Source organism: Cladophialophora psammophila (assembly GCF_000585535.1).
Source record: "Cladophialophora psammophila CBS 110553 chromosome Unknown aczJe-supercont1.34, whole genome shotgun sequence".
NCBI lineage: Eukaryota > Fungi > Ascomycota > Eurotiomycetes > Chaetothyriales > Herpotrichiellaceae > Cladophialophora > Cladophialophora psammophila.
In genome coordinates this window covers 129,421-152,351 of record NW_006912955.1, presented here as the reverse complement: position 1 = coordinate 152,351, position 22,931 = coordinate 129,421, and the positions used below count along the sequence as shown (strand labels likewise).

Sequence of the window (22,931 nt, the reverse complement as noted above, 5' to 3'; positions counted from 1 at the left end):
AAAGTATCGAAATACTACCGCATCGCTCATTCTCAACAGTTCCTTTCACCTCTTCTCCTCCCAGATAACTCCGAACAGTAGAATCTCATGCCATTCCAATTGCACTAAAGGCTAACAGATTCCAGATCAAATCAACCAAAGCACAGCCTCATCCGCATATTCAACATGGCGGCATCTTCCTCTATCAAAAGTCGCTTCCCCGTCCCCTCGGGCGCCACAGCCACGGTCTCTATCATCGACACCACGTCCCGCATCGGCCGCATATCTGTGTCTTATCTGATGGAACCGCCCATGCCAGGCTTCGACACCATGCCCGAGATACCGTCCTGGTCGTTCCTGGTCGAGTCCAGCACCACGGGGAAGAAGGCGCTCTTTGACCTGGGCGTGCCGCCCGATTGGGAGAATTTTGCACCTGCCGTGAGCGAGGCGTTGAGGACTCGGGGATGGCAAATCTATGCCGAGAAGCATACGAGTCAGGTCCTCGAGGAGAATGGGGTGGATTTGAAGGGTATCGGGAGTATCGTCTGGAGGCGAGTATTTTTTTTTTTTCCCCTTTCCACCCTGAGAGTGTTCTTAGAGGTGATGAATTGAGATTGATGCTTGTTGTGATTGATGCTTGACTCGTCCCGGATATTGTGAAGACGTGATCTAATTCTTTTTGGTGGGAATTAGTCATTGGCATTGGGACCACTTAGGCGATCCATCCACATTCCCTCCCTCGACCGAAGTGGTAGTAGGCCCGGGATTCAAGGAGGCTTTTATGCCGGGCTATCCTGGCAAGCAAGATTCTCCAGTGCGTGAATCTGATTTCAAGTAAGTCCAAGTCAGCTGAGCAGGAAAAAGAAGAATGCAAGCTCCTGCTTGTTTGGTTTCCACAAGTCCCCTCAGAAAGGGAATATGCAAAGTTGCTTTCTCACCACATCTAATCCTCAACCCCAAAAACTAGAGGACGGGAACTGCGGGAAATCACATTCACCGAACCCGGCACGCTCCAGATCGGCGACTTCCGAGCCATCGACTTCTTCGGCGACGGCTCATTCTACCTCCTCGACACCCCAGGCCATGCTGTCGGTCACGTCTGTGGCCTGGCCCGCACAACTTGCGAGCCGGACACGTTCATCTTCATGGGCGGCGACCTGTGCCACCACGGCGGCGAGATCCGACCATCCGCGTACAAGCCGCTGCCGAGGGACATTTGGCAGCCCGGGCTACATGCACTGGCGAAAGTAACGCATAGTCCTTGCCCGGGCGCCGTGTTCGAAGCCATCCAACAGAAACGGGGCAGGTCGCCGCCGGGGACGAAGCCGTTCTTCGACCCGGCTATGGGCCTCTCGATCCCCGAGGCGATCGCGACGATCGAGAAGGCGCAAAAAGCCGACGCAGACGACAACGTGCTCTTCATCTACGCCCACGACGCAACGGCGCGGGGCGTGGCTGATTTGTTCCCCCTCACCGCCAACGACTGGAAGAAGCAAGGCTGGCGCGAGGGCATGTTTTGGGCTTTTTTGGCTGATTTTCGGGCCGCGTTGCCAACCTGAACTGGCTGCTGTTGCTCGAATGGGAAGGCCTTTCCCATGTTCCATCGGCCTCTTTGAGTGACGAGGTTTGTGAAAAGCCATCTCACGGAAGAGAGAGGTTTATTAGCCACAAGGTCTAAGCTACATACTGCTACATATGCTTTGCCGTTTCCAATATCCCGATCGAATAGATATATATATATATCGCAAATGCTTACTACGTGGCGGCAAGGGGCGTGGCAATTTGTTCCCCCTTGAACCGATTAATCGTTTCCGTCAAGCAACTGACTATCTCGCGATATTCACCTAGCCGCCGCTTGCTGTTTCCACATTGCCATTGACTTCCTCCCTGTACGCGTGCATGCCAGCCTTAATCATGGGTGCACTCATCAGAGTCTCCCAGTTATGCACCATGCGGCTCTGCATCAGACTGACCGAGATCTCCCTGAGACTGCGAGGCTTCATTTCCTCTTCGTACACCCTCACCGCCTGCTCCAAAGACTTGTTACCTTCTTTCACATCGTACAGCTCCGACACGAGCTTCTCGGCGTCTTGAAACACGTTGTTGAGCCCTTGCCCGCGGAACGGTGGCATGTTGTGTGCGGCGTCCCCGGCAAGAGTGACGTGCGGCCACAGCGGAGAGGACGACGACCAATCCATATCCGGGCTCCACATGGTGATCGGGTCGACCTGCAGCTGCAGGTCGGGAGGGATGTTGAGACCGGCGCTTTTCCAGGGCTCAGCGTACGCCACGGCCTTGGACTTGATGAAGTCGATCTTGGACTGCTGGCCCGGGAAGTCTTCGGCGTGCGGTCTGCCGGGCCAGGAGAGACACTGTTGGAAGAGGAAGGTGGTCGGGTCGTTGGGATCTGTTACGTCCTGGATGGCGGTCACCCAGCTCATTCCCATGGGGTGATAGCCGATGCGGAAGATCGGGTGGGCTTTGCGTTGCAGAAGGGCGACGTCGGCGGGGAGAGTCCAACAAGCGTTGAACATCTGTATGTCGATGGGTTCGTTGGCGGCTTTGTTCGCTACCGACAAGAGCTTCGCGGACGTCCGAGTGGACGCCGTCGAAGAACTTCTCGCCCGTCTGGCCGTTGAACATGGGCCAGGAGGTGTGCTTGCCCGTGTAGAACGAGTCGCAGCACGCCTCGTCCAGGCGAGCCACGAGATCCGGTGGGATGCATTTGGCCAGGTACTCCTGGCCGAACTGCAGGGTCATGCCCCATTCGCGAGGCCGGGTGAGGTATGTATCCTCTTCCTCGCGTTCGTAGACGGTGGCTTTGATGCCGTTCTGTGAGTGTGTCGATGCTTTCTCATTAGCATACATATGCCGCTGCTACTTCCTGCTCACTGCTCGACTATTGACATAAACCAGCCAAGCAACAGCCATCCAAACTGCCAACACGCATACGCACATACCAGTTTCAATCCTTGTGCAAGCAGTAACCCCGTCGCTCCAGCCCCGATAATCACAACCTCGAGGTCCCTTGTGTCTGCCATAAGCGCTGCGGGGTTATATGCGGGGATAGACGAGTTCGTCTCTCTCAGGCTGAACTGCTTGCTGCTCGAGCTGTGCTTGCATATGCCCCGGGGTCTTGCTTCGAAGATTTGGGACGAGGGATCAAGTGCGCACGCAACGAAAAGAAGGACGATAGGGCCGCAGAACTCTTTTTTTCCCACCTTACCAATCGGCCATCCATCGCGACGCCCAGCGAGCCAGTACTGTAGCAGCGAGCGAACTCTCTTCATCTCTGCGACACCCTTCTCCGATAAGTACGGAGTAGCTCTCGGGTAGCGAGCGCGCATCCGTGCTCTAGTTCTAAGCAACCCAACAATAGGTACATGCATATGTATGCGCTAGTGCTAGCTGGGCGAACAGCGGCGTAGTTGATTCCACCGTTCGTGCCATGAGATCCCTATCAGCTAATCTTCTACCCTAGACCACAGGGGATTGACTTGCATATCTGCGATGTCGGTTTCAAGAGGCGGTAAAAGGCTGTGGGAACTACTCTCTTCTTCCAATTCTCCTATGGTTGTTTTGACCCCATGTTTGCCAGGCTAGCGATCATCAACTGCGGCACGACTACCACACAAAAGGTGTATGCACCATGGCAGAGCCCGAGGGCTCAGCAGTCAATGAGGCGGATGAACATCCCGTAATCGATGCTGAAGAAGATCAGGGCGAGGGTGATTTGTAAGTTCTGAACGGCATACAAACATGACCTTGTTGAGTCAGTGTTGACGTATTCCCTCCTTTTCTCCCCCTTCCCCCCTTTCTCTCTCTACTTTCTTTCGGAATAAGCTAGGACTAAGCTTACTTATTTCCCTTGCTCTCCGTGTTTCTCTGCATGCAGAAACGAATTGGCCATCTCGACATCGTCCAGCTGCACGAAAGACTCACGGGCCCCAGCTTCCGACTGTTCTGTGACTTTATCGGCTGATGAGCCGACAAGAACTGGACATTCTTCTGATGCAGGTCCGGAATGACTTCAAAAATCAGGCTATTCACAGCATATGTGATATGAAAGTTCTTGGCGCTATGGTTCGTTGACGCGGTGGCTAGTCGGAGGGGCCAAGACCCACGTTGATATTGATGAGCGATTGCCTTCTGGCGGGGTGATGATGTAAGTTGCCAATACTAATGCTGGGGAAAATGATACTGTGTGCGGACAGAAGCCAGGGTCTGGAGCGTGAGATGAGAAGAACACGCACTAGTAAAGCCTCGTCCGGAAATACATGACAGTAGAATCGACGACATTGACCTTGACCTAGATGATATTACCAATGAGTCTCACCGTGCCTCCATTGATCTTGATAAAAGAAATGTTGAATATTCCGTTTGGTCGCGACATGCTCGGAACAAGCGGCGCAGAACTACCTGATTCTGCGGGAGTTCATCAGGGCGTGATGAAGTTGCCACAGAGGAATTAGGGGACTGACAGGGAACGACATACCTAGTTTGTGCATTAGATTAGCGGGAAATCACATCTTCTCCAACCTATTCAAATCCATCCTTACACCCAAGATTTAATGGTTCCATGGGAAGAACGTCTAGCTGGCTGCCGCGAGGGCGGGAGCCGTTGTGAACTCTGTATGCGGAATGAGGGAGTGCCGACCCAGCTTTAATATATGTATCCAGCGGCTGCCATAACAACCCCGTTCATTCATCCCGTTCGGAGAGAACAGGTGGCGAAAGACGGGCCGGAGAGTAGGTGGGTAGGCAGGCCGGTGTCATTTTATTGTAGCACGACGAGTTTCGTCTCTTTCTCCAGCCGGGCCCAGTTCGCCGTCCTCATCGACAGCGTCCCCTCTCGACGACATAGGTGATAGTGATCTCCTTGTTCTTCTCTGCGAACCCGAGACAGCACCAGGCAATGCACGGCTCGATTCCAAATCTGGAAGGCAGCGGCCGGGGAGTCTTCCTCCTCCGAACGACAGTTACGGTCCAGAGCAAGATTCGCTTGATCACTGGGGAAACTTCCCTCCACAGCCACTGCGACAAGACCGACCGACAATGCCGTGCTGTCAGCTTTGGCGATGTCATCCGCAATATCCTGGGAAATGCACAGATTTTGGACCTGCAGTCTCCTCTTGCCACCTGGGATCCTGATACTCGATGCGTGTCTTTCGTAATGGATTTCCAGCGAACTGGCATCGAAAAGCACAGTTGCGCACTCAGCCCAGAACACGATGCTAGTGGATTCATTCTTCAGGGGAAGTTGGCTTGCCCACATGTCAAACGGACGGTCGAGGACAGTATCGCCCGAGTCGTACCCGCTCAGGATATCGTTCGGTTCTCTGCCCTGCCGGTGGAGGTAGGTCGGGTACTTGAAGCACTTGACAAACGATCTCCAGCCCTGGTCATAGGTTGACCACGTCAACGGAGAAAAGCTGACTTCTCCCAGCCACGCCATCCAAGACCATGAAGGGGCGGCTGGAAATGCCTGTCTCCGTCTCACAATACCGCGAGTGGCCGACGATCCGCCACGTACGCTCCAGCAGAGGAAGGCCTCAAAATTCAGCTCCGGCAAACCCCATAAAAAGCCCCCCAACGGGGACATGGACGACATGTACCACATCAGTCCCTCGAAGGCGTTGTTGATATCGCTCTCATATGAGAGTTTTCTTCTGGTGTAGCACTCGATCAGGGTCGCGGCATCCGAAAGCTCGACCGGCCGTGGCTCGAGAGGAGAAGGTTCACCCCCGTCGCTTATTTCTGCGAAGATGGATGATTCGAGCCGAGGCTTGTTCAACCCGTCATACCTGGCAAAATGGAAGTTCTCCCCGTTGACGTCCAGTCCTTCGGCCCAATGCGCTGCCCGACATAACCATATCAGCTGCTGCTCGCAGAAAGCAAGATTTGTCTTGAAAGGAGGAATTCCTGTAAAGTCCACGCTCGGCTGGGCCATCCCCCACTGACAAAGAGTGCTCCAGGGGTTCGCTCCGGTTGGTGCGGAATTTCAACAAGACCAAAGTGTGCAATGGTAGTGTGTAGCAGAGGAACCCTGTCGCGGCTGACTCCGTGGAGTCCCTCGTGGCAGTTTGTTCCCGCCACTGCTGCGATGGTGAGACGCGAGTAGGTGTAGATGACATCCATGTCGAAGATGCTCTGTGCCTTATCCTCGTCATCATCCTGGAGAATCGAGATGACATCCGCCCAAAAGTACCGAATGCCCACTGACCTGGCCACTTGCATCGCGTCTTCAACCGTCGGTGAAAGTGTCGGAATGCCTCCAGGTCTCGAATATGCGTCCAGGTTTGTCGTGGTTAGACGGACCTCCTGCTCCACGACGCCCCAGACATAACTCAATGCAGCATAACCGCCTTCAATGTCTTCGATCCTGAGTGTCTTGATACATCTTTGTGAGACGTCGACAACCCGAAGCTCGGATATCTTGCCACTGCGTGAGAGAAAACTCGAGTCGGTGGTGGCCCACTGCCCTTCGCACATCTCCAACCAGTCCTTTACCTGGTTTGGTTCAAATCGCGGCGGTACCAAGCGACCAACGAGAGAAGCCCGTTTCTCTACGCGATCCGTAATTGACTGACGTTCCCTATCCTCGTGATGAGCAGGATCTAGTAAACCGAAAGATACAGTCTCAGCCTGGGGGGTGTCCGGATGGAATGAAAGATTGAAGCACATCAGATGCGTTCGAGCATGGTGTTGGCTTTCGCTCCCCCCAGGGATGACAACAGCACCGTACTTGCGGGTGTAGACATGGATGGGGACGCGGTCGTGAGAGGCTCTGTCGATGTCCGAGCCTGCGAGGCGTTTTTCAAGCAGCGCGAGGCAGAAACCGCAACATGGACAACCACCCGCGCTCCGTTCTCGCACCTCTTGCACCGTCCCGAGGGAAAGCAGGAACAGCGCCGATTCCACCAGCCGGGAACTGGCAGCGGGCGCAACGGTTCCATCCAGGTGCCGCACTTCTGCACTGGTGGTGAACACGTCTGGCTTTGCTGTCTGGATGACCCTGGGGAGGCCAGCATCTAGCCAGTCAACGCTGCGACATGTCGGACAGAGCAGTGACGATTCTCCTGCCATAGCCCGTCTCGGACCAATCTGGGCCCATGAGTTGATTGACTGATTGATTGATTGATTGAGAAGGAGGAGAAGTTCGACCTGCGAGAGAGAAGAAGCTTAAATACCTATATTACTAGAGAACAAAAAAAACTGATTATCATGTACGTTTTGATCCTAGAGGGTAAGCCAAGGGCGCTTTAACCCGAGCTCTAACTAAGCCTTTAGCTAAGACATCACTAAGCGATCAGACAGCCTCCCTAAGCACTCCTCGAGCAAGACACCGGGGCCAAATTGGGGCCCCTAGCAATCGGCTGTTCCTAGCTCTCGGCTAGGTATATATTTTAGACGAGCGTTAGGTATATAGAAATCGCTATTTCTATCCTTCCTTGGAAGTAAGTTGTCCGCCTTCTTCATCCCATGCCATCCTCGTTTTTCAATCACAGGTACCGCTGTCTGCACTCCCGACAACGAAGGAGTCGCTATTGCGCTGGTCTGTATTGTCTCGTTTACTATTGGTTGGAACGAAGCCATCGCCCTGTCTCTCACGACTCTGAAATGAGACGTAAAAGTGTATTGGACTATTCTAGATCTATGTGGTCGGGGAGGCTGCTTTTATAGCCATAATTACTAGTGTCTTGGCGTGTTTCACACGACCATCTGCATTCGGAATCAGCAAGATATAGGCGCGGCGGCGGGCTTCGCGGGCTCGGTCCGATCTATTGTGGGAGGAATTGCAATCGCGGTCTGCAGCGTTGTGCTCAATTCTCGGCTTTCCGAGACTGTCCTGACTCGAGTTGGTCCTGCTGTCGTTCAAGCTGGACTGTTCGAGGCTTCCGTCGGTGCTTTCATCACCGCATTGTCCAGTGGAAACACAACCGCGCTATCTGGTATAGACGGCTCAAACTCGACCATTGTGGCCGTCGGAGAATGCGCATATCGATTCGGCAACACCCATGCATTCCGCACGGTTTCCTGACTTCGAATTGCATTCGGAGGACTCGCGATCTTGCTCACGTTGATCGTGCCGAATGTGGACAAGCTCATGATACATGATGTAGCCACGACGCTACATGAGAAAAACAACGAGAAGGTGGTTGCTGCGTCGAAGAAAGTCAAAGAAAAGATCTTCTCTCTGGTGACAACTAGCATATCTGATTGTTGGTGTCCTGTTGAGCTGGACCTGGCCGGAGAGGTTTTATGATCTTCCGGGCGGTCCGCTGCGGGGTTGAATCTCCACACCTTCTCATTAGCCGATTCTGGTTAAGTCGTCGTTCTAGTGTTCGTATGGCGGTATATAGGTGGGCATTATTGCTATTCTAGTCCATGCATGATGGTCTGGACAATTTCAAAAGTCGTATTCTCATTCATATAAGCAACAATATCTTACAGTGAGGCGAAGTCGTCCTAGTCACAGGTATTTCCAATCCCAAGTATTCCTTCCGTCATCCCTTATCAACGGAAGCGTGGCAACCAAATTTGATTTCACCGGCAAGGTCATTGCCCTCACTGGCGGTGCATCGGGGATGGGACTAGAAATAACCAAGTTGCTCGTCGCAAGTGGAGCGAAAGTCTCGATTACAGATATACAAAAGGAAGCCCTTGCCGATGCAGTTGCTACTATTTCGGGGGTCTGGGCCAGGGGAGCTTTTTGCTACAGCAACCGATGTGACAGACCCGGAGCAGGCCCAGTCGTGGGTACAACGAACGGTCCAAAAGTTTGGCAAAGTAGACAGTGCGGCCAACCTGGCCGGTGTGGTCGGTCGAGGCACCCACCTGACACCCACGGCAGGGCTGGAAGACGACGACTGGGATTTTGTGATCGGCGTCAACCTCACAGGTATCATGCACTCTATGCGTGAGCAACTGAATCACATGAACGACTGCGGCAGCAAGTGAACATAAGCTGCGTTGTAGGCGTGCGAGGTTATGTGAATAACGCTCCCTATGTCGCATCGAAGCATGGCGTCGTGGGCTTGACAAGACCAGCAGCGAAGGAATGTGGGGCCCGGGGAATTCGAGTCAACGCTATCGCCCCGTAAGCCATTCGTCGACTACTGCGACATTTGATTGACTGCGTTTCTGGTAAACAGGGGACTTATCGACGCTCCAATACTACACAAGGTAGCCGCCGTAAGAGGGAGGATCATGGATTTTGAACATGCAATCAAGGGATGGGGAACCACTCACGAGATCGCGGAGTTGGTTGTCTGGCTGCTCTCCGATTCAACCAAGTTCATTTCTGGCTCAGTGCAGGTCATAGATGGCGCCTAGGCTTGTTAGTGCCTGGTAAACCGCTCTACAGGATGTGTGCTATCAGCAGTGAGGGAATGACCAGGGATAGGGCATGAGGACGGGTTGTCGTACTAGCAAGATCTTAACAATTCCCTGTATTCGTCCATCTATCCGAGTTCTGCCTGAGAGCATCTCCTGCCCCAAGTCTCATTCTTTTTCTGTAAACTCCCTCAAGTCAGCTACGAGGATTTCCATCGACACTGGGAGACGGTGCACGCAGATCTTGCTATAGGCGTACCAGCTTTCAAGGCCAATAGGATTCTACGATATTCACAGGCAAGGAGACTTGACGCCAGAGTTTGCCCATTTGCCACACCCCACATTGCTCTTGGAAATGCAAATCCACAGTAGTTTGCTGATAGGTTCTCAGCTCTATGCTACTCCTGATTTGAAAGAACATTCCAAGTCGTTGGGACGCAGAGGAATGGTTCCTCTTGAATAAGATGATTGCAGCGAGATCTACGTGGAAAATTGGGAGGATTGGGCGCGCTTACAGTCGAGCCCACGGTACATTGAGATTAGTAGGTTTCGGTTCTGTTTTGCGCGATGTCTGGTGACCATTGATTGGAATGATAATGCGCAACAACTGTAAATATTTCATGCAAATGCCAATTTACGCGATGATTGCTCGAGAAAGCTTGATCTTTGGAAACGCAATACCGAATCTCCAAGGCAAGGACGGTCTTCAAGATTCCGATCTGAAGTTTGATTTATGATACGTGATCACAAATCGATCGGATTTCTTGATAGCCTAAAGGCTCAATGAATGTGAAAGAGAAGAGGCGAGGGAGGAAAGGAGACAGAAGAGAAGAGACTGGGAGGGAGAGATCGGGAAGGGAGAGAGCTCAGCCACGAACGCCAGGTGTAAATGCTTTGTCGCGTTCTATTCATCTGCTGCTACCCTCAATCCAGCTCACCGATAGTTGTATATCTCACCAGAACAGAAGATATGCAAAAACCCCTGTCATGTCCCAATGGAAGCTAGGCTCAGGAGTCCTCACGCGCGGCCACGGCAGAAGTGCCCATCATCCTGAGTAGTGAAATTCACTAGATCTTGGGCGAGACACCTTCTTTCTGCTTGGAGTCGTGATGATGAATCTGCTGACACCGGTGCGATGGCGTTGATACGGATCCCGTACTTTTAACCTTCTCTGAAGAAAGTTCGCGTAAACCCAATAGTAACCGATGCTCCAGCGCAGAAACTAGTAAATCCAGCCCGACCTGATAGCCCCAATTCTGAAGAAGACACCACAACTCGACCATACTTTGCTTCAGAAAGATCGGCCACAGAGCTTTTGTAATTGGATAGGCACTTTTCGCTTGCGAGTCGTACGCCTGACTCCACTCATTGTTGGCTATTTCGTCCAGCGGCCGCTCCAAAACATTCCCAGACACGACCACCAGAATGTGGACACCCCCAAACCCTTCGATGGCCTTCTGGACGGTTTGTCTTGCATTCTCAACCGTGTAAGTGCATGAAACAGCCGCACCTCCCACTGTTTTGATCTTTTCAACAACCGCATCAGCAGCTACCGCGCAGACATCATTCACAACCACCGAGGCATCCAATGTGGCCAGAGTTAACGTGTATTCGCTGCCCAATCCGCCAACCGCCGCGGCGACGATGGCAACCTTCCCCTTCAAGAGATCCTTGTCATACAGCGTTGGTGTTGCGCCTTGCATTGCTTTCTGTCGATTAGACCATTCCCCATATCCTAGGGTCGGAGAAGTCTGTAACTCTGTCAAAGTTGTGCAGGATATACGCGGGCGGCTGATCTCTCTCGATATCAAGGCCAGCCGCCCACTCCCATTGAAATTTCATCACGCAACCAGCACCAACGTCGAAGACAGCACCAGTTTTGTGCGAGCTTTCGTGGGTTAGAGCTGCGACTACCGGCGCCACCCATTCAGGACTTAGTCTTGTGAGAAGCTCCGGGGCCATGACGGTCATGGTTAACCTGCTCGCTGCAGCAGGAGTCAAAGTATTCGCTTTGATGTTGTATCTCGCTTCTTCCTTAGCAATAGCGTTCACAAACTCGATAATTCCTGCTTTTGCGCTGTTACACAGGGAGTTGAGAGTTGGCTTCGAACATCAATACGCAGAGAGCCACTCACCAGAGTAGTTGGACTGCCCAAACGAGCCGTAGATTCCCGCTCCCGATGATGTACAAACAATGCGGCCGTACCTTTAGCATCGCATCAGAGACCAAGCAGCTCGAGTCGTCTTGTATGTCCCGAACATATGCACCTCCTCGATGAGAGTCCAGTCCTGATCGGTCACATTACGAAAGGCTACATCTGGAAGAATGCCGCGTTGTTGACAAGGATATGAACAGTCCCAAAGACATCTACAGCAGTTTCGATTATTTTGCCGCCTTGGGTGAGGATGTGATAATCTGGGACCGCAACTCTGCCAGCTTGTCGAATTTCCTCAACTACCGTATCGCCCATCTATAAATCAATAAGCTCTTGTACTGAGTTCACCTGCAAGGAATCGACCACCGGCTTGTGAATGAAGAGAGCCCACAGATCGCCGAGGAGTTCCATCTCCCTTGAAACCTCCTCCTAGGTCATTTACTACAACTCTGGCACCTCGTGCGTAGAGAACCGCGTATGCGCGCCCCAGTCATCCACCAGCACCTGTCATGACCACAACTTTTGTTTCGAAGGATATCGGAGCCATTCTGGACTGAAGATAGTACCTGAAAATGCCGAATTCATACACGTTTTCGGCGTTTCCAGGGATTGTTGTCAAGTACGTGGCTGATGAGTGGGAGAAGATATTTGGTGGATTGGGCATTAACACAGTGCCAATATCGGGGCTGCTGCATGTAGCCCGACGCAAAGAGGTCACTAATCCACTGGGCCGAGTGTATGCATTCTTGGCCTGGTGCCGCAACCAGTTCGGGATGCGGTCACCGTCGACTACAACTTCCCACCTGCCAAGGCTTATGCCGATCTCATTCGGCATTGTCTCACGTTCGATTTTAGGCTGGATCTTCTGGGTCAGGTAGAAGGGGCAGAAGCGCAGCGACTTATCGGCCTTCCATCTTGGTGCGCAGACTTCCAACTTGCAGCGCCAATTAATCAATTTGGGGGAAATCAATGGTCTAGCATCTGGATTCCATGCAGGTTTCAGAAAACCATTTGTCGAGAAGCCTATCTTGTCGGCGGATTCTGACAGAAATATTCTCAAGTTAAAAGGCTTTCTGGTCGACAAGGTAATTGGAAGAATAGATGGATGCCAACTGCCAGAGCCCCTAGGACAATCTGGAGCTGTCTTCTTGCAGGATTGGGAGGACCGCTGTCTGCAATTGGCTGAACGGCTTCTCCCACTTCCTAAACAAGCCATCTTACGGATGTTCAGCCGAACGTTGATAGCTAACAGATGCCTGACTGAGCATAGGATGTATCAGAAAGCCATTGGAGACAGTCTCGAACTATACCATGCCCACAGGGAGTATCTGAAAGAGCTGGTTGAGACAGGGCGAAGCGATAACATCAAGCCGGTGCAGAACTATCCGATCATTGATGCACGAACGGATAGGGCTTTCATTGTGACTGAAAATTATCGCTTGGGGTATACTCGTCCGAGCGTTGAGGCAGGGGATGTCGTTTGTATCTTCGACAATTGTGTTGTCCCCTTCGTACTTCGGTCTGACTCAAGAGCCAGAGGTCATGCTACACTTGTTGGAGAGGCATACGTTGATGGATTGATGTATGCTGAGGTTCTGGATCTGCATGACAAAGGAGAAGTGGACCTAGTAGATATTTCCATCAGTTGACAGCCGCAGGGAATTGAGTCATTTGGTCATTCCCATCTAATGCTTCCTCCAAACGTTCGCTTCGATGTTTGCCGCGCAAAAGGCCTATGCAGCAATACGATGAGCGACTAGCACATTATGTTCAATGAGGAAAATCTTAAGAGTGAATGGCTGCGACGATTTTGTATCCGAAATCCCGCGAATGCTCGAAGACGAGATACTCCGACAGGTTTTCTCTCCGAGACAGAGGCTATGATGCAGACCCGCAATTTTTCTTCGAAATCTCGGACTCGAGCTCTCGCTATATGTATTAAGAAATAGTTTTTGCCTAGAGTTTTGCCGACTCACATATGTGTTGTAAAGACTTTGCCGAGTGCAGCGGTGATGGTGCAGATATTCGATTCTATCTGCCAGCGCTGGCGTCGCGTGCATCTTCTCCTAAAGGACCAAGAGTCGTGTATCTTTCCGCAGGACGGTCCCTTCGGTTACCGAGTTACAGTAGCATGTGGGCCGCCACAAGCACCGCACTGCCATGGCTCCCTCGGGTATTACGTTTTCCAATTTCACATCTTGGAGAAAATCGCCGTCGGTCATCCCCGTCCCCGCACTGCGATCCGAGACTATATGCATCGAGGCAGGCCTGGTACGTACCGAGAACTATTGCAGTTCCTCGTGACGACCTGTCATGGCACAGAACAGCTTCCAGATCTTGAACAGCCGAGACGAATCGCCTGGAAGTATCTTGATGGGGCTGGGAGAACCAAGGTGTATGAAGGATCTCAAGGTCGAGGATATCATTATCAACGAAGCAACTCCTCCAGATGAATTTGACTCAGAAACTCCCCCGGATGGCGGTCGGGAAGCATGGGTAGTGGTTTTCGGATCATTCTTTGCCTTCATGTGCAGTTTTGGCTGGTTGCAATGTGAGTCTTGATTGCGGGTTTTTGTCTCGTTCTGGCCAGTTCTGATCTCGCGCCAACTCCGCTGAACACCAACAAGAACTTTAGCTGATCTCCGGCTACTATTGAGAGTGCAGGCATCGGCATATTCCAAGATTACTACCAGAATGATCTACTCCGTGAAATGTCCCCGAGTTCCATTGCCTGGATTTCCTCCGTCCAGTCATTTGTGCTATATATCATGGTAGGTCGCAGACCCGCTCTACTGGGGCATAGAACCCTGACTGTGCTGTTCGCAGGGAGTTGTCTCGGGAAAGCTGTATGATAACTATGGACCAAGGTGGCCTCTGTTGGTAGGCTCTTTTCTCACTGTCCTCGGGATGATGATGACGTCCATCTCCAAAGAGTATTATCAGATCTTTCTTTCCCAAAGTATCTGCTGGGCTATGGGACTGTGTCTTGTTTTCTTCACTAGTACGTATCAGTGCTCGTACTTCCTAGCATGCACTCACAGACTGATATTGCCTCAGCCGCAGGTGCCTTGGCGACTTGGTTTAAAATACGTTATCCCCTAGTAATAGCTATTGCTGTGTGTGGATCCAGCCTTGGTGGAGTCATCTTCCCGATCATGATGGATCGCATCATGCCGTCTTTGGGGTTTCCATGGGCGGTTAGAATCGCTGCTTTCCTGAATTTGGGTCTTTTGGTTCTCGTAAACTTGACGGTTAAATCCCGGATTCCACCACAGCCTCAACCGCTACGCATTTCAGAGTTTACCAAACCTTTCGCCAAGCTTCCCTTTTCTCTGACTGTGTTAGGCGCATGCCTGATATACTTCAGCATATTCTTACCTTACAACTACGTCATTGTGCAGGCGAGGGAGGCTGGAATGTCCTCAACGTTTGTTCAATATCTAGTGCCAATTATGAATGCAGCAAGGTGAGCCATGCCGCACGCTTCCGAGGAAGCAATACAAGGCATATGTGCTGAGAAGCTACTAGTGTACCTGGACGTCTCATACCGGGCCAGCTAGCTATTCGCTACGGCGGATACAACATTTTCATCATCATATCGACCGTATCGGGTGTGCTGTGCCTTGCATTATGGGTACCTGCAAGATCAGCTGCGGCTCTAGCGGCTTTTGCTGGACTGTACGGCGCTTTCGGTGGCGGTATATTCACCATGGTTTCGTCACTGGTCATTTATGATTGTCCTATCCGTGAGCTAGGAGTTCGGTATGGGACTTTCTTTATGTCAGTTTCATTTCCGTTGCTGGCGGGGAATCCAGTTGGTGGAGCAATCGTATCGCTTGAAGATGGAGGATACACCGGCTTAAAAATATTCACTGGAGCTACCTTATTAGCTGGGGTATTTTTTGTCACGGTCGCGAGGTTATTGATCACTCGCTTTAAACTCAGGGTCGTGATATAGCACGAAATATCTTTACACGTTGGGGCGACCATGAAATAGGGGCAAAGAGTGCAGTCTTACAGAAGCGAAACAGACTCTATTTGAATGTTCTCGTCAAGACCAGACTATGTATGAAGAGCATAAAGAGCATGAATGACACGGTGAATTCGACATATTTCAAACGTGGGAAACATCATCCCTAAGCTATCTACTTGCACCCGAAAAACTTAGCATCTAACTTCACGGAAGACTTGTGAACTATGGACGGGTTCAAGAGACTACTCAACTACTCTCTCCCCTTCCTGTTCGTCACTCAGTAGTTTATCAGTAGTTTCTAGCTGCAATTGGCAAGTCCAATCAGGTTCTGAGCATCGGCACGATTAGGAACAGACTTGCAAACCAGCTGACGTGACTCTCTGGACTGGCGAGGAGGATACCAGCTGAAGTTTCATCTGCGCCATAGTTAGCGCCATCATAGTAACAATGAGTGAGTGAAAAGACGGTAGGGACAATCAGGTCTCGCAAATCCTAGTTTTCAAAGAGATACAGATGAAATCAAAGTCTAAAGGACATCTCTAGCAGACAATTGGCTAGTGTGGGACAGAGAGGGATGGCTGGGTGAATTGGCATGGCTGGAAAGACGGAAACGCTGCATGCACACTCGATATACTACCATCGGGCTCCTGTAACTTCCCTACATCGCTCACCATTCCGCACCCGTCAGTGCCATGAGCAACTTTGAGGTCACTCTGTCACTGTCACGGCTACTTCGATAAATACCCCTGTTCTTCTCGCAATGATGGGAATAGTGAAGCTTGAACTACCATTGGTGCAACCCATCATAATAGCATAGAGGATGTCTGAATGCCTTGATGAGTTGTTCAAGTCACATGGGACAGTCTGCTCCAGCTTCCACAGATGCTCTGGTCGACAATATTGCACTTGCAGATCGACGATAAAGAGAATATAGTGTTCATTGGCAACAAAAATTGCACGAATCCTTCGACAAAGGCAAGATACGTTTGTTAGGGGAAAGGTTGGTGTGAATTGATCAAAGGTTGCCCCCCCTTTATTCAATATGGAGACTACGGTAGACTATATAGACAATACTGGGTGGCTGGGCTGGATCACGTGATTTCACAACCTCTAGTTTAACAGTTGGTATTCCTGCTGGAATGGCAATGATTGCTCAAGGTGAGGCACGGGCCTCACAGATGACCTGTGTAAAGCAACGGAATAAGGTTAAACACCACCTTCTTTCCATGACATACTATAATCCGAATCTTCTCATCAACGGAAACTCTCCCACGCAAGAGTCAAAGACGCATCAGTGTGTGGCGTTTACGACGTGGCTCAACAGACAGAAACCCCGTTGGGATATGTCAATGTCGACAAGCCAGCTAGCGATGCAAAACGGGTGCAAATTCTGTGGGACGTCAAGGAGTACATCGGCTCCATGGTGGCTCCCTTCAAGAGACTGAGAGGCGGCGTCCACTACATTAGCGTCATTCCAAAATAACCCACCGGAAAAGTGCTTCAACGTTCGCTTGCGGCCCGATTGAAGGCAGAAAATGAAGCCAGTCTCAGATCTAAGCCGTGACATCAACAGAATTGCTCCCGTAGGACATGGACTGAAAGATGTCACAGCAACGTGCGGGGGGAAGTGTTGACTCAAGGGCAATTGAGACTTTCGCTGTCCTTGCAGCTGAACCAAAGCGGTGTGAAACGATCGATTGGTTATCCCTTGCTCTATGGCAGGATCTGTAATTGGTGACCTGATCCTGGAGAGACCTTCTCCTTGCAGTGTAATGTCTATATAAGCGACCAGAAGTTCTCTCAGTGAGGAACATAGACAAAACAATCCATGGTTCCAGGATCTCAGAGATTACGTAAGTAGTCTGACAGAAAGGGACTCAGAATTATGGTAGATACAGGAAGGAGAGCTAGTTGAGAGATATCGTTAACATAAGAGAAAAGGGGAACCGAGATGTGTCATAGACATTAGAACGGACGAGGCTCAGTCTATAGTATTCCTCGAAACCACGAGCGCGCAGGCTCTCCACCCTGAGAATACTGTACTGAGGGAAGAGCAGACTCTTTTAACTCAGGTCGCGAAGCAACCTGACCTTGCAAGAATTTAAAACTTGGGGAAGAGTCAATTATTCGTAGTCGTGGTGCTGATATTGAAGATTAAAGTGTTATTGAACTCTCACCACACCTTTCCCTCAGCCCTGGTCAGTCCCAGATAGGTGTACGGTCCCGTTTTTATCCCGCCGTGGAAAATGATATCCCTTGGCCGTTCAGCACGGGCCAGGGTCGCTGAATTCGATGGAAAACTCCTTCCTTGTCTTATCACAGAGACTGTAAGCCGCTTTTCTGCCTCCTTTGCCGTCGGTAGGAGTGTCTTTGGGGGATATTGGTAGGAGCTCTGAGCCGAGCCCTATCGGTAACGAATGATGGCGTGGCTCGCTCCAGGTCGACGCACCCTGTGTCCATGCCTCAACTGGCAGACCCGAATTCCTGAGAGGAGTTATCGGGAGTACATATCTTTGGTTTCTCTCTATCCTGCCAGAGTCATCCAAGTCTAAGTCCAATACCAGCGTCGCAGCATCGCCCTTAAAAGTAACAGATTTACTGAACAAGGCCCCTCTCGCGCAAAGCACGTTCAATATGCCCGCAGCCTCTCTGACGTCTGGCGTAGACAATCACCAGCTGTCCCCAATGGGGATTGCGTTCGGAATCCTGGCATGCGTAAAAGCGCTTTGGAACCCTTCCAAGTTGTGGCTGGTGCTAACATCTCCAACGTCCTTCCTGTACTGGATCGCCGTGGTCGTCTATCGTTTGACTTTACATCCATTGGCCAAGTATCCGGGGCCCGTCCTCTGGGCAATTTCGCCGGTGAGCGAACAAATGTGAATCCACGAAACAACCCGAATGACAGGAAACTGATTGGGTCCAGATTCCCAGTATCTACTACTTGCTTCGAGGGAGGATTTCCTTCCAATACAAGATCTTCCATGACCGCTACGGTCAGTCAATCTCTTTTCACGGAGCAAGCTGATCCACGAAACACGACACGCTGACGGACGCAGGACATGTGGTGCGAGTGATGCCGAACGAACTTGCCTTTAATACCGCCCAGGCCTTCGAAGACATCTACGGACACCGTCAAGGACGACCCAACATGACTCGGGATCCAATCCATTGTGGGGGCGGTCGAGAGCATCCCAGGCGCGAGCAATCTCACCATGGCGGACGAACGCAATCATCCCCGCCAGCGCCGGGCATTAGCCCACGCATTTTCCAAGCGCGCCCTGATGGAACAAGAAGATATTCTGCTCGGATACGTGCGAAAGTTCATCAGCCGACTGGAAGGGTTCGCTCGCGACGGCACGCCAGTCAATCTGGTCAACTGGTTCAACTACACCACGTTCGACATCATCGGAGACCTGTCGTTCGGCGAGCCCTTTGGCTGTCTGGCAGAAGGTTTGAGCAACGTACCCGGACCTTAACGGACGCCATACTAACCGTAAATAATACGTTAGGCGAAGGGAGTGAGTCGGCCCACTGGGTAGTGCTGATCTATGAGAGTATCAAGTCCGGAGCCATCGAACAGGCAACTCGGCGGTTTGCCAGGGCGGGAAGCCTCTTGCAGCGGTTTCTGCTTTGGTGCTGACCCGCCATTATCCGTGAACGACGAGTGCGGCATTTACACAACAGCAGAGAGAAAACGATTCGCCGGATGGAGACCCCGACCGATCACAAGGATTTCCTGTGGTACATCCTTCGGCAGCGGGAAAAGAAAAACGAAGTCAGTGACGACGAGGTCATCATGAACGCTGCCTTGTTCATGTAAGGCTAGCCCAGTCTCAGCCCCCACCCCGATCTGTGTCCCTTTCATTCAAAGAAAAAAAGCTGACCAGGATCTTCTTTTGGTTTTCCCTCTTCCAGTGTCGCAGGCAGCGAGACGACAGCCACCCTGCTCCGCGGCATCATGAATCAACTCCTGAGGAACAAAGCGATCTTTGAAAAGCTCAAAGCAGAAATCCGCGGCAGCATCAAGACGGCGGATGACCTCGTCATGGCCAATCTGGAAAAGCTCCCATACATGGATGCGTGCTTAGAAGAGGCGTTGCGAATCTTCCCGCCAGTGCCCGTGGGGCTCCTGAGAATTGTGCCCGAAGGGGGCTCCATGATCGATGGACACTTCATCCCTGCCGGCGTAAGTATTAGAGAATGCTGATTGATATTCACGATGGAGCTGCGGCTCATTCTCGGCTATTTCCTGTGGCACTTTGAGGTCGAGTGCGTGGACGGGGCCCCCCTCTGGAATCCAGCCGACGAATACGCCGGCCTTCGCGCGTATAACACTTGGGAAAAGAGCCCGCTGATGGTCTATCTGCGTGATATCAGAAAATCAAACATAGAAAACGTTGAATAAGGAACCGACGACGTGCACGATGAAGTGGCTACCGGTGTGTCGGATTTTGCATGTGAAGTGATGATACAACTTGAGGGTGTTTGTGTTGAACTAGTAAGGTCTCAACCATTCCATGTCTTATCCTAACTGTCTGTGTTCTGTCTGAGAGTGTCCTTGGCTGTTTGTGCGCAGATTGGCCTGTGATCAGGAGGCCTCATCCAAGCCCTAGCATCGTTCTTGAGATCCTCCATCGTACTATAAGTGGTGTGTGAAAAGGGGCTAGTTCTGAATGTTCTGAGAGTTCTGGGGTCGTTCCTGTTCCAAAATCGACAGGAAGATCGCCAACAGTTTGGGAATGATGCGTCTGCATCTGCCTGGTATACCTTTATCAACGTCTCACACGAAGACATGGCACCCTCCAAGGTAGAATAATAGCATCTGCGATCACATCTCTTCCTTTTGCGCTGATTCACTCTTCTCTCACATGTGTTTACATTCGTACATCACCGTCACGCTTTGAGTACGAATGCGCGGAAAGTTGGTTCTCAATCTGGCCGTTAGAGACCGCAAACGATATCCGCGGATGAAATAGTAGCGGCTTTAGTCAGTCAGGGCGCATGTTGATATGGTAGCAAAGGTTACATAGGGAAGGCCTGCTTAGGTCGTGAGTGTCATGCCACAGTGTAGAATGTGAAGTACATTGAAAGTATAACTCCTCGCGCGGCAAGGACCATTGGATCCTTCGTAGATGCTAACTAGACACTAGGACTTCGGTTTGACGAACTGCTCTTCAGATCTTCCCTTTCTCCAGGAAGTGGTCGGGGATATCGACCCACTTTGCCCGTAGGTATTCGCACATATTCTTGCCCAAGGAATCGTAGCTGGCGGTCGAGTTGACGCCGCGATCCAAATGATCCTTAAGTAGGAAATGGACTGCACGAAGATGGGGCATCTCGAAACGATCAATCCTTCCCCCTTTGTCTTCTCCGTCCAAAAGTTCCTTGATCTTAGGGATGGTGAGCGTCGACCTCAACCAATCCCATTCCTCGTCGTCGCGGGCAAAGAATCCAACGTTACAGTCGGAGCTCTTGTCGCCAGATCTGCCGTGGACAACGTAGCCATGAGGGGCTCGGGTCGTCTTTTCCCACGTGTCCAAAGGCACTGGCGAGCTTGTCTCATAGGAGGGCTGCCGACGGGGATATATTTTCGTCACGGAGGGCGGGCTCACCTGAATGGTTCGTCCATCGAAAGTGTGGACGGCATGATCGACCTCAGTCTGAGGGAGTAAGGCGACCCAGTATCTATAGTCCAGTCAGTGACTTAGCAAACAGTGACGGGGGATAGAGAACGGGAGAAGAAGAGGAGCGTACTCAAAGAAGGGTTTCCCTACAGCTTGGCGCATATCCAAGGCGGGTGTGGATCCGGGGTACCCCATCAGACAATTCTCGACACACCAACGTGCGAAACAGGGCGTGTCTGGGGTCACACCAATCTGTGACCCAGCTGACATGATGTCTGGATTCCGACTCTGAGCGAAGATCCGGAGATCGACAGTGGCCTCATCTTGGTTTCGGGGATTGCCGGGCGACGAACCACTCACCGTGAAGGTGAGTGTGTCAAACTCTTTTCGATATTTCCCCACAGACGCAATTGTTTGAAGTTCAACCATCTTGCGCTTTTCTTCAATATCGAGCCCCGTGAGAAAGAAGTGAAATTCGGCTTGCCATCCGCCTCGGGCCGTGATGCCAACTTTGGTCGTCGGTGGTGGTGGATGCCCCAAGACATCGATGACGCGGACGCGCTCAGGTCCTTCTTGAATCATTTTGATATTGGTCAGCTCCGCAGTCACGTCGGAATTGTAGTAATATGGGCCTTGTATTTCATAGAGAAGTTGTGATAAGACACTGTTGACCGTGACAATCCCTCCAGTGTTGGCTTCTTTAGTAATGACAAACTCGCCGTTGGCTTCAATCTCGGCAATGGGAAAGCCAAAAGTTGGTGTAGTTGTTTGTTGCGAGAAGTTCTTTCTTGAAACCGGTGTAATATCCTCCAGTCACATACGTACTACATTCAATGAGATGGCCGGCAATCAAGGAGTGAGCAAGTTGGGAAAAGTCTTCGCGTCCCCAACTGTGCCACCACATGGCGGCACCGAGTGCCGGCGAAGCGTCTGAGACACGTCCACAGATGACAATGTCGGCGCCGTTCGCAAAAGCGACCGCTATGCCGCTCCCTCCCAGATAACATTGAGCGTAGACGGGCTCCAGTCCCCATTCTGCCAACGGCTGATCGGTCGGGAGCGACAGGAATTTTTCGCCCTCTGCAAGCAGGCGGGTGACCTTGTTGGTAACCTCGTCACCCGTCACCCAGGAGACCTTTAGCTTAGTACCTTTGTCATTGCAGATTTGCTGTACTCTCCTTGCCATTGCTTCGACGTCACTCGCTCCGGCGTTGACCGCAAGCCTTTTGTGATTCTTTGCGAGGTCACAGATGGCAGGCTCTAATGCCTCGATGAAAGTTACTTCGTATGATTCACCACCAGCAGAAGACAGCCCTGCCGGTCGATTCATTTTCTCAGATCCTCGGAACGTCATGTTCATCTCAGACATCCAGTCGCCGATAATGACATCGACAACAGGGTTTTTAGCCAGGTCTGCAATTGCCCTGACATGGTCAAAGACTCCCCCAGACGCTCCAGAAATCCGGATCGGGCGTTTGGCTGTCCCGTTGGGGGAGTCAGTTTGGATGTGGTCGTGTGTTCTATCTGGCGGCCCGCCCTGGACCTGATTTTGCATTCCATTAGTGAAGCTATTTGGAGCGGAGCTTTGTACGGTATGCGTCGTTGAAGCCATCGTGCATTTCTGGTCCAACTCTAGAGAAGTCCGCCGTTGAAGCTTTAGAGCTATTTATCAACCATAGCAGCGACGCTGGCCAGGCATTCAAACTCCCAACGGGAATTGATATCCATGTGTGCCGAGGTCGAGCGTCTACCATTGGCTGGTCGAAAATCCGTTTAGTCGGTAGGCTCTTCTTCGTTTCCGGTCACAGCGTGTCAAGTCTCGCCATAGTACGGCAACTCCGACTGAATTCCACGAGTGAGAA

The 22,931-nt window shown here is 51.5% G+C and overlaps 10 protein-coding genes across 10 annotated transcripts; 6 read left to right on the top strand and 4 right to left on the bottom strand.

Moving 5' to 3' along the window:
* Positions 1–165: 165 nt before the first annotated feature.
* A1O5_12470 (uncharacterized protein) lies at positions 166–1,538 on the top strand (the record flags this gene model as incomplete). Its single annotated transcript, XM_007753039.1, has 3 exons — positions 166–517; positions 696–813; positions 947–1,538. 3 exons carry the CDS (start codon positions 166–168, stop codon positions 1,536–1,538), a joined length of 1,062 nt encoding a protein of 353 aa, XP_007751229.1.
* A 285-nt stretch (positions 1,539–1,823) lies between these two features.
* On the bottom strand, positions 1,824–2,847 carry A1O5_12469 (uncharacterized protein; the record flags this gene model as incomplete). The annotated part of the gene is made up of 2 exons (XM_007753038.1): positions 1,824–2,513; positions 2,557–2,847. The coding sequence occupies 2 exons, from the start codon at positions 2,845–2,847 to the stop codon at positions 1,824–1,826; spliced, it is 981 nt and encodes a 326-aa protein (XP_007751228.1).
* A 1,909-nt stretch (positions 2,848–4,756) lies between these two features.
* A1O5_12468 (uncharacterized protein) lies at positions 4,757–7,065 on the bottom strand (the record flags this gene model as incomplete). Its single annotated transcript, XM_007753037.1, has 2 exons — positions 4,757–5,884; positions 5,941–7,065. 2 exons carry the CDS (start codon positions 7,063–7,065, stop codon positions 4,757–4,759), a joined length of 2,253 nt encoding a protein of 750 aa, XP_007751227.1.
* A 427-nt stretch (positions 7,066–7,492) lies between these two features.
* On the top strand, positions 7,493–8,158 carry A1O5_12467 (uncharacterized protein; the record flags this gene model as incomplete). Its single annotated transcript, XM_007753036.1, has 3 exons — positions 7,493–7,581; position 7,614; positions 7,676–8,158. Coding segments are annotated over 3 exons (512 nt in total), but the record flags the coding sequence as incomplete, so codon positions are not given.
* Positions 8,159–8,649: 491 nt separating this feature from the next.
* On the top strand, positions 8,650–9,315 carry A1O5_12466 (uncharacterized protein; the record flags this gene model as incomplete). Its single annotated transcript, XM_007753035.1, has 3 exons — positions 8,650–8,899; positions 8,959–9,079; positions 9,135–9,315. 3 exons carry the CDS (start codon positions 8,650–8,652, stop codon positions 9,313–9,315), a joined length of 552 nt encoding a protein of 183 aa, XP_007751225.1.
* A 1,068-nt stretch (positions 9,316–10,383) lies between these two features.
* Positions 10,384–11,787, bottom strand: A1O5_12465 (uncharacterized protein; the record flags this gene model as incomplete). Its single annotated transcript, XM_007753034.1, has 4 exons — positions 10,384–10,986; positions 11,039–11,382; positions 11,452–11,522; positions 11,633–11,787. The coding sequence occupies 4 exons, from the start codon at positions 11,785–11,787 to the stop codon at positions 10,384–10,386; spliced, it is 1,173 nt and encodes a 390-aa protein (XP_007751224.1).
* A 1,845-nt stretch (positions 11,788–13,632) lies between these two features.
* Positions 13,633–15,430, top strand: A1O5_12464 (uncharacterized protein; the record flags this gene model as incomplete). The annotated part of the gene is made up of 6 exons (XM_007753033.1): positions 13,633–13,743; positions 13,795–14,023; positions 14,137–14,243; positions 14,299–14,473; positions 14,530–14,938; positions 15,001–15,430. 6 exons carry the CDS (start codon positions 13,633–13,635, stop codon positions 15,428–15,430), a joined length of 1,461 nt encoding a protein of 486 aa, XP_007751223.1.
* A 3,227-nt stretch (positions 15,431–18,657) lies between these two features.
* Positions 18,658–19,652, top strand: A1O5_12463 (uncharacterized protein; the record flags this gene model as incomplete). Its single annotated transcript, XM_007753032.1, has 4 exons — positions 18,658–18,895; positions 18,955–19,066; positions 19,133–19,261; positions 19,361–19,652. The coding sequence occupies 4 exons, from the start codon at positions 18,658–18,660 to the stop codon at positions 19,650–19,652; spliced, it is 771 nt and encodes a 256-aa protein (XP_007751222.1).
* Positions 19,653–19,664: 12 nt separating this feature from the next.
* A1O5_12462 (uncharacterized protein) lies at positions 19,665–19,850 on the top strand (the record flags this gene model as incomplete). The annotated part of the gene is made up of 1 exon (XM_007753031.1): positions 19,665–19,850. One exon carries the CDS (start codon positions 19,665–19,667, stop codon positions 19,848–19,850), a length of 186 nt encoding a protein of 61 aa, XP_007751221.1.
* A 769-nt stretch (positions 19,851–20,619) lies between these two features.
* On the bottom strand, positions 20,620–22,624 carry A1O5_12461 (uncharacterized protein; the record flags this gene model as incomplete). Its single annotated transcript, XM_007753030.1, has 3 exons — positions 20,620–21,130; positions 21,200–21,856; positions 21,891–22,624. The coding sequence occupies 3 exons, from the start codon at positions 22,622–22,624 to the stop codon at positions 20,620–20,622; spliced, it is 1,902 nt and encodes a 633-aa protein (XP_007751220.1).
* Between the last annotated feature and the right edge of the window lie 307 nt (positions 22,625–22,931).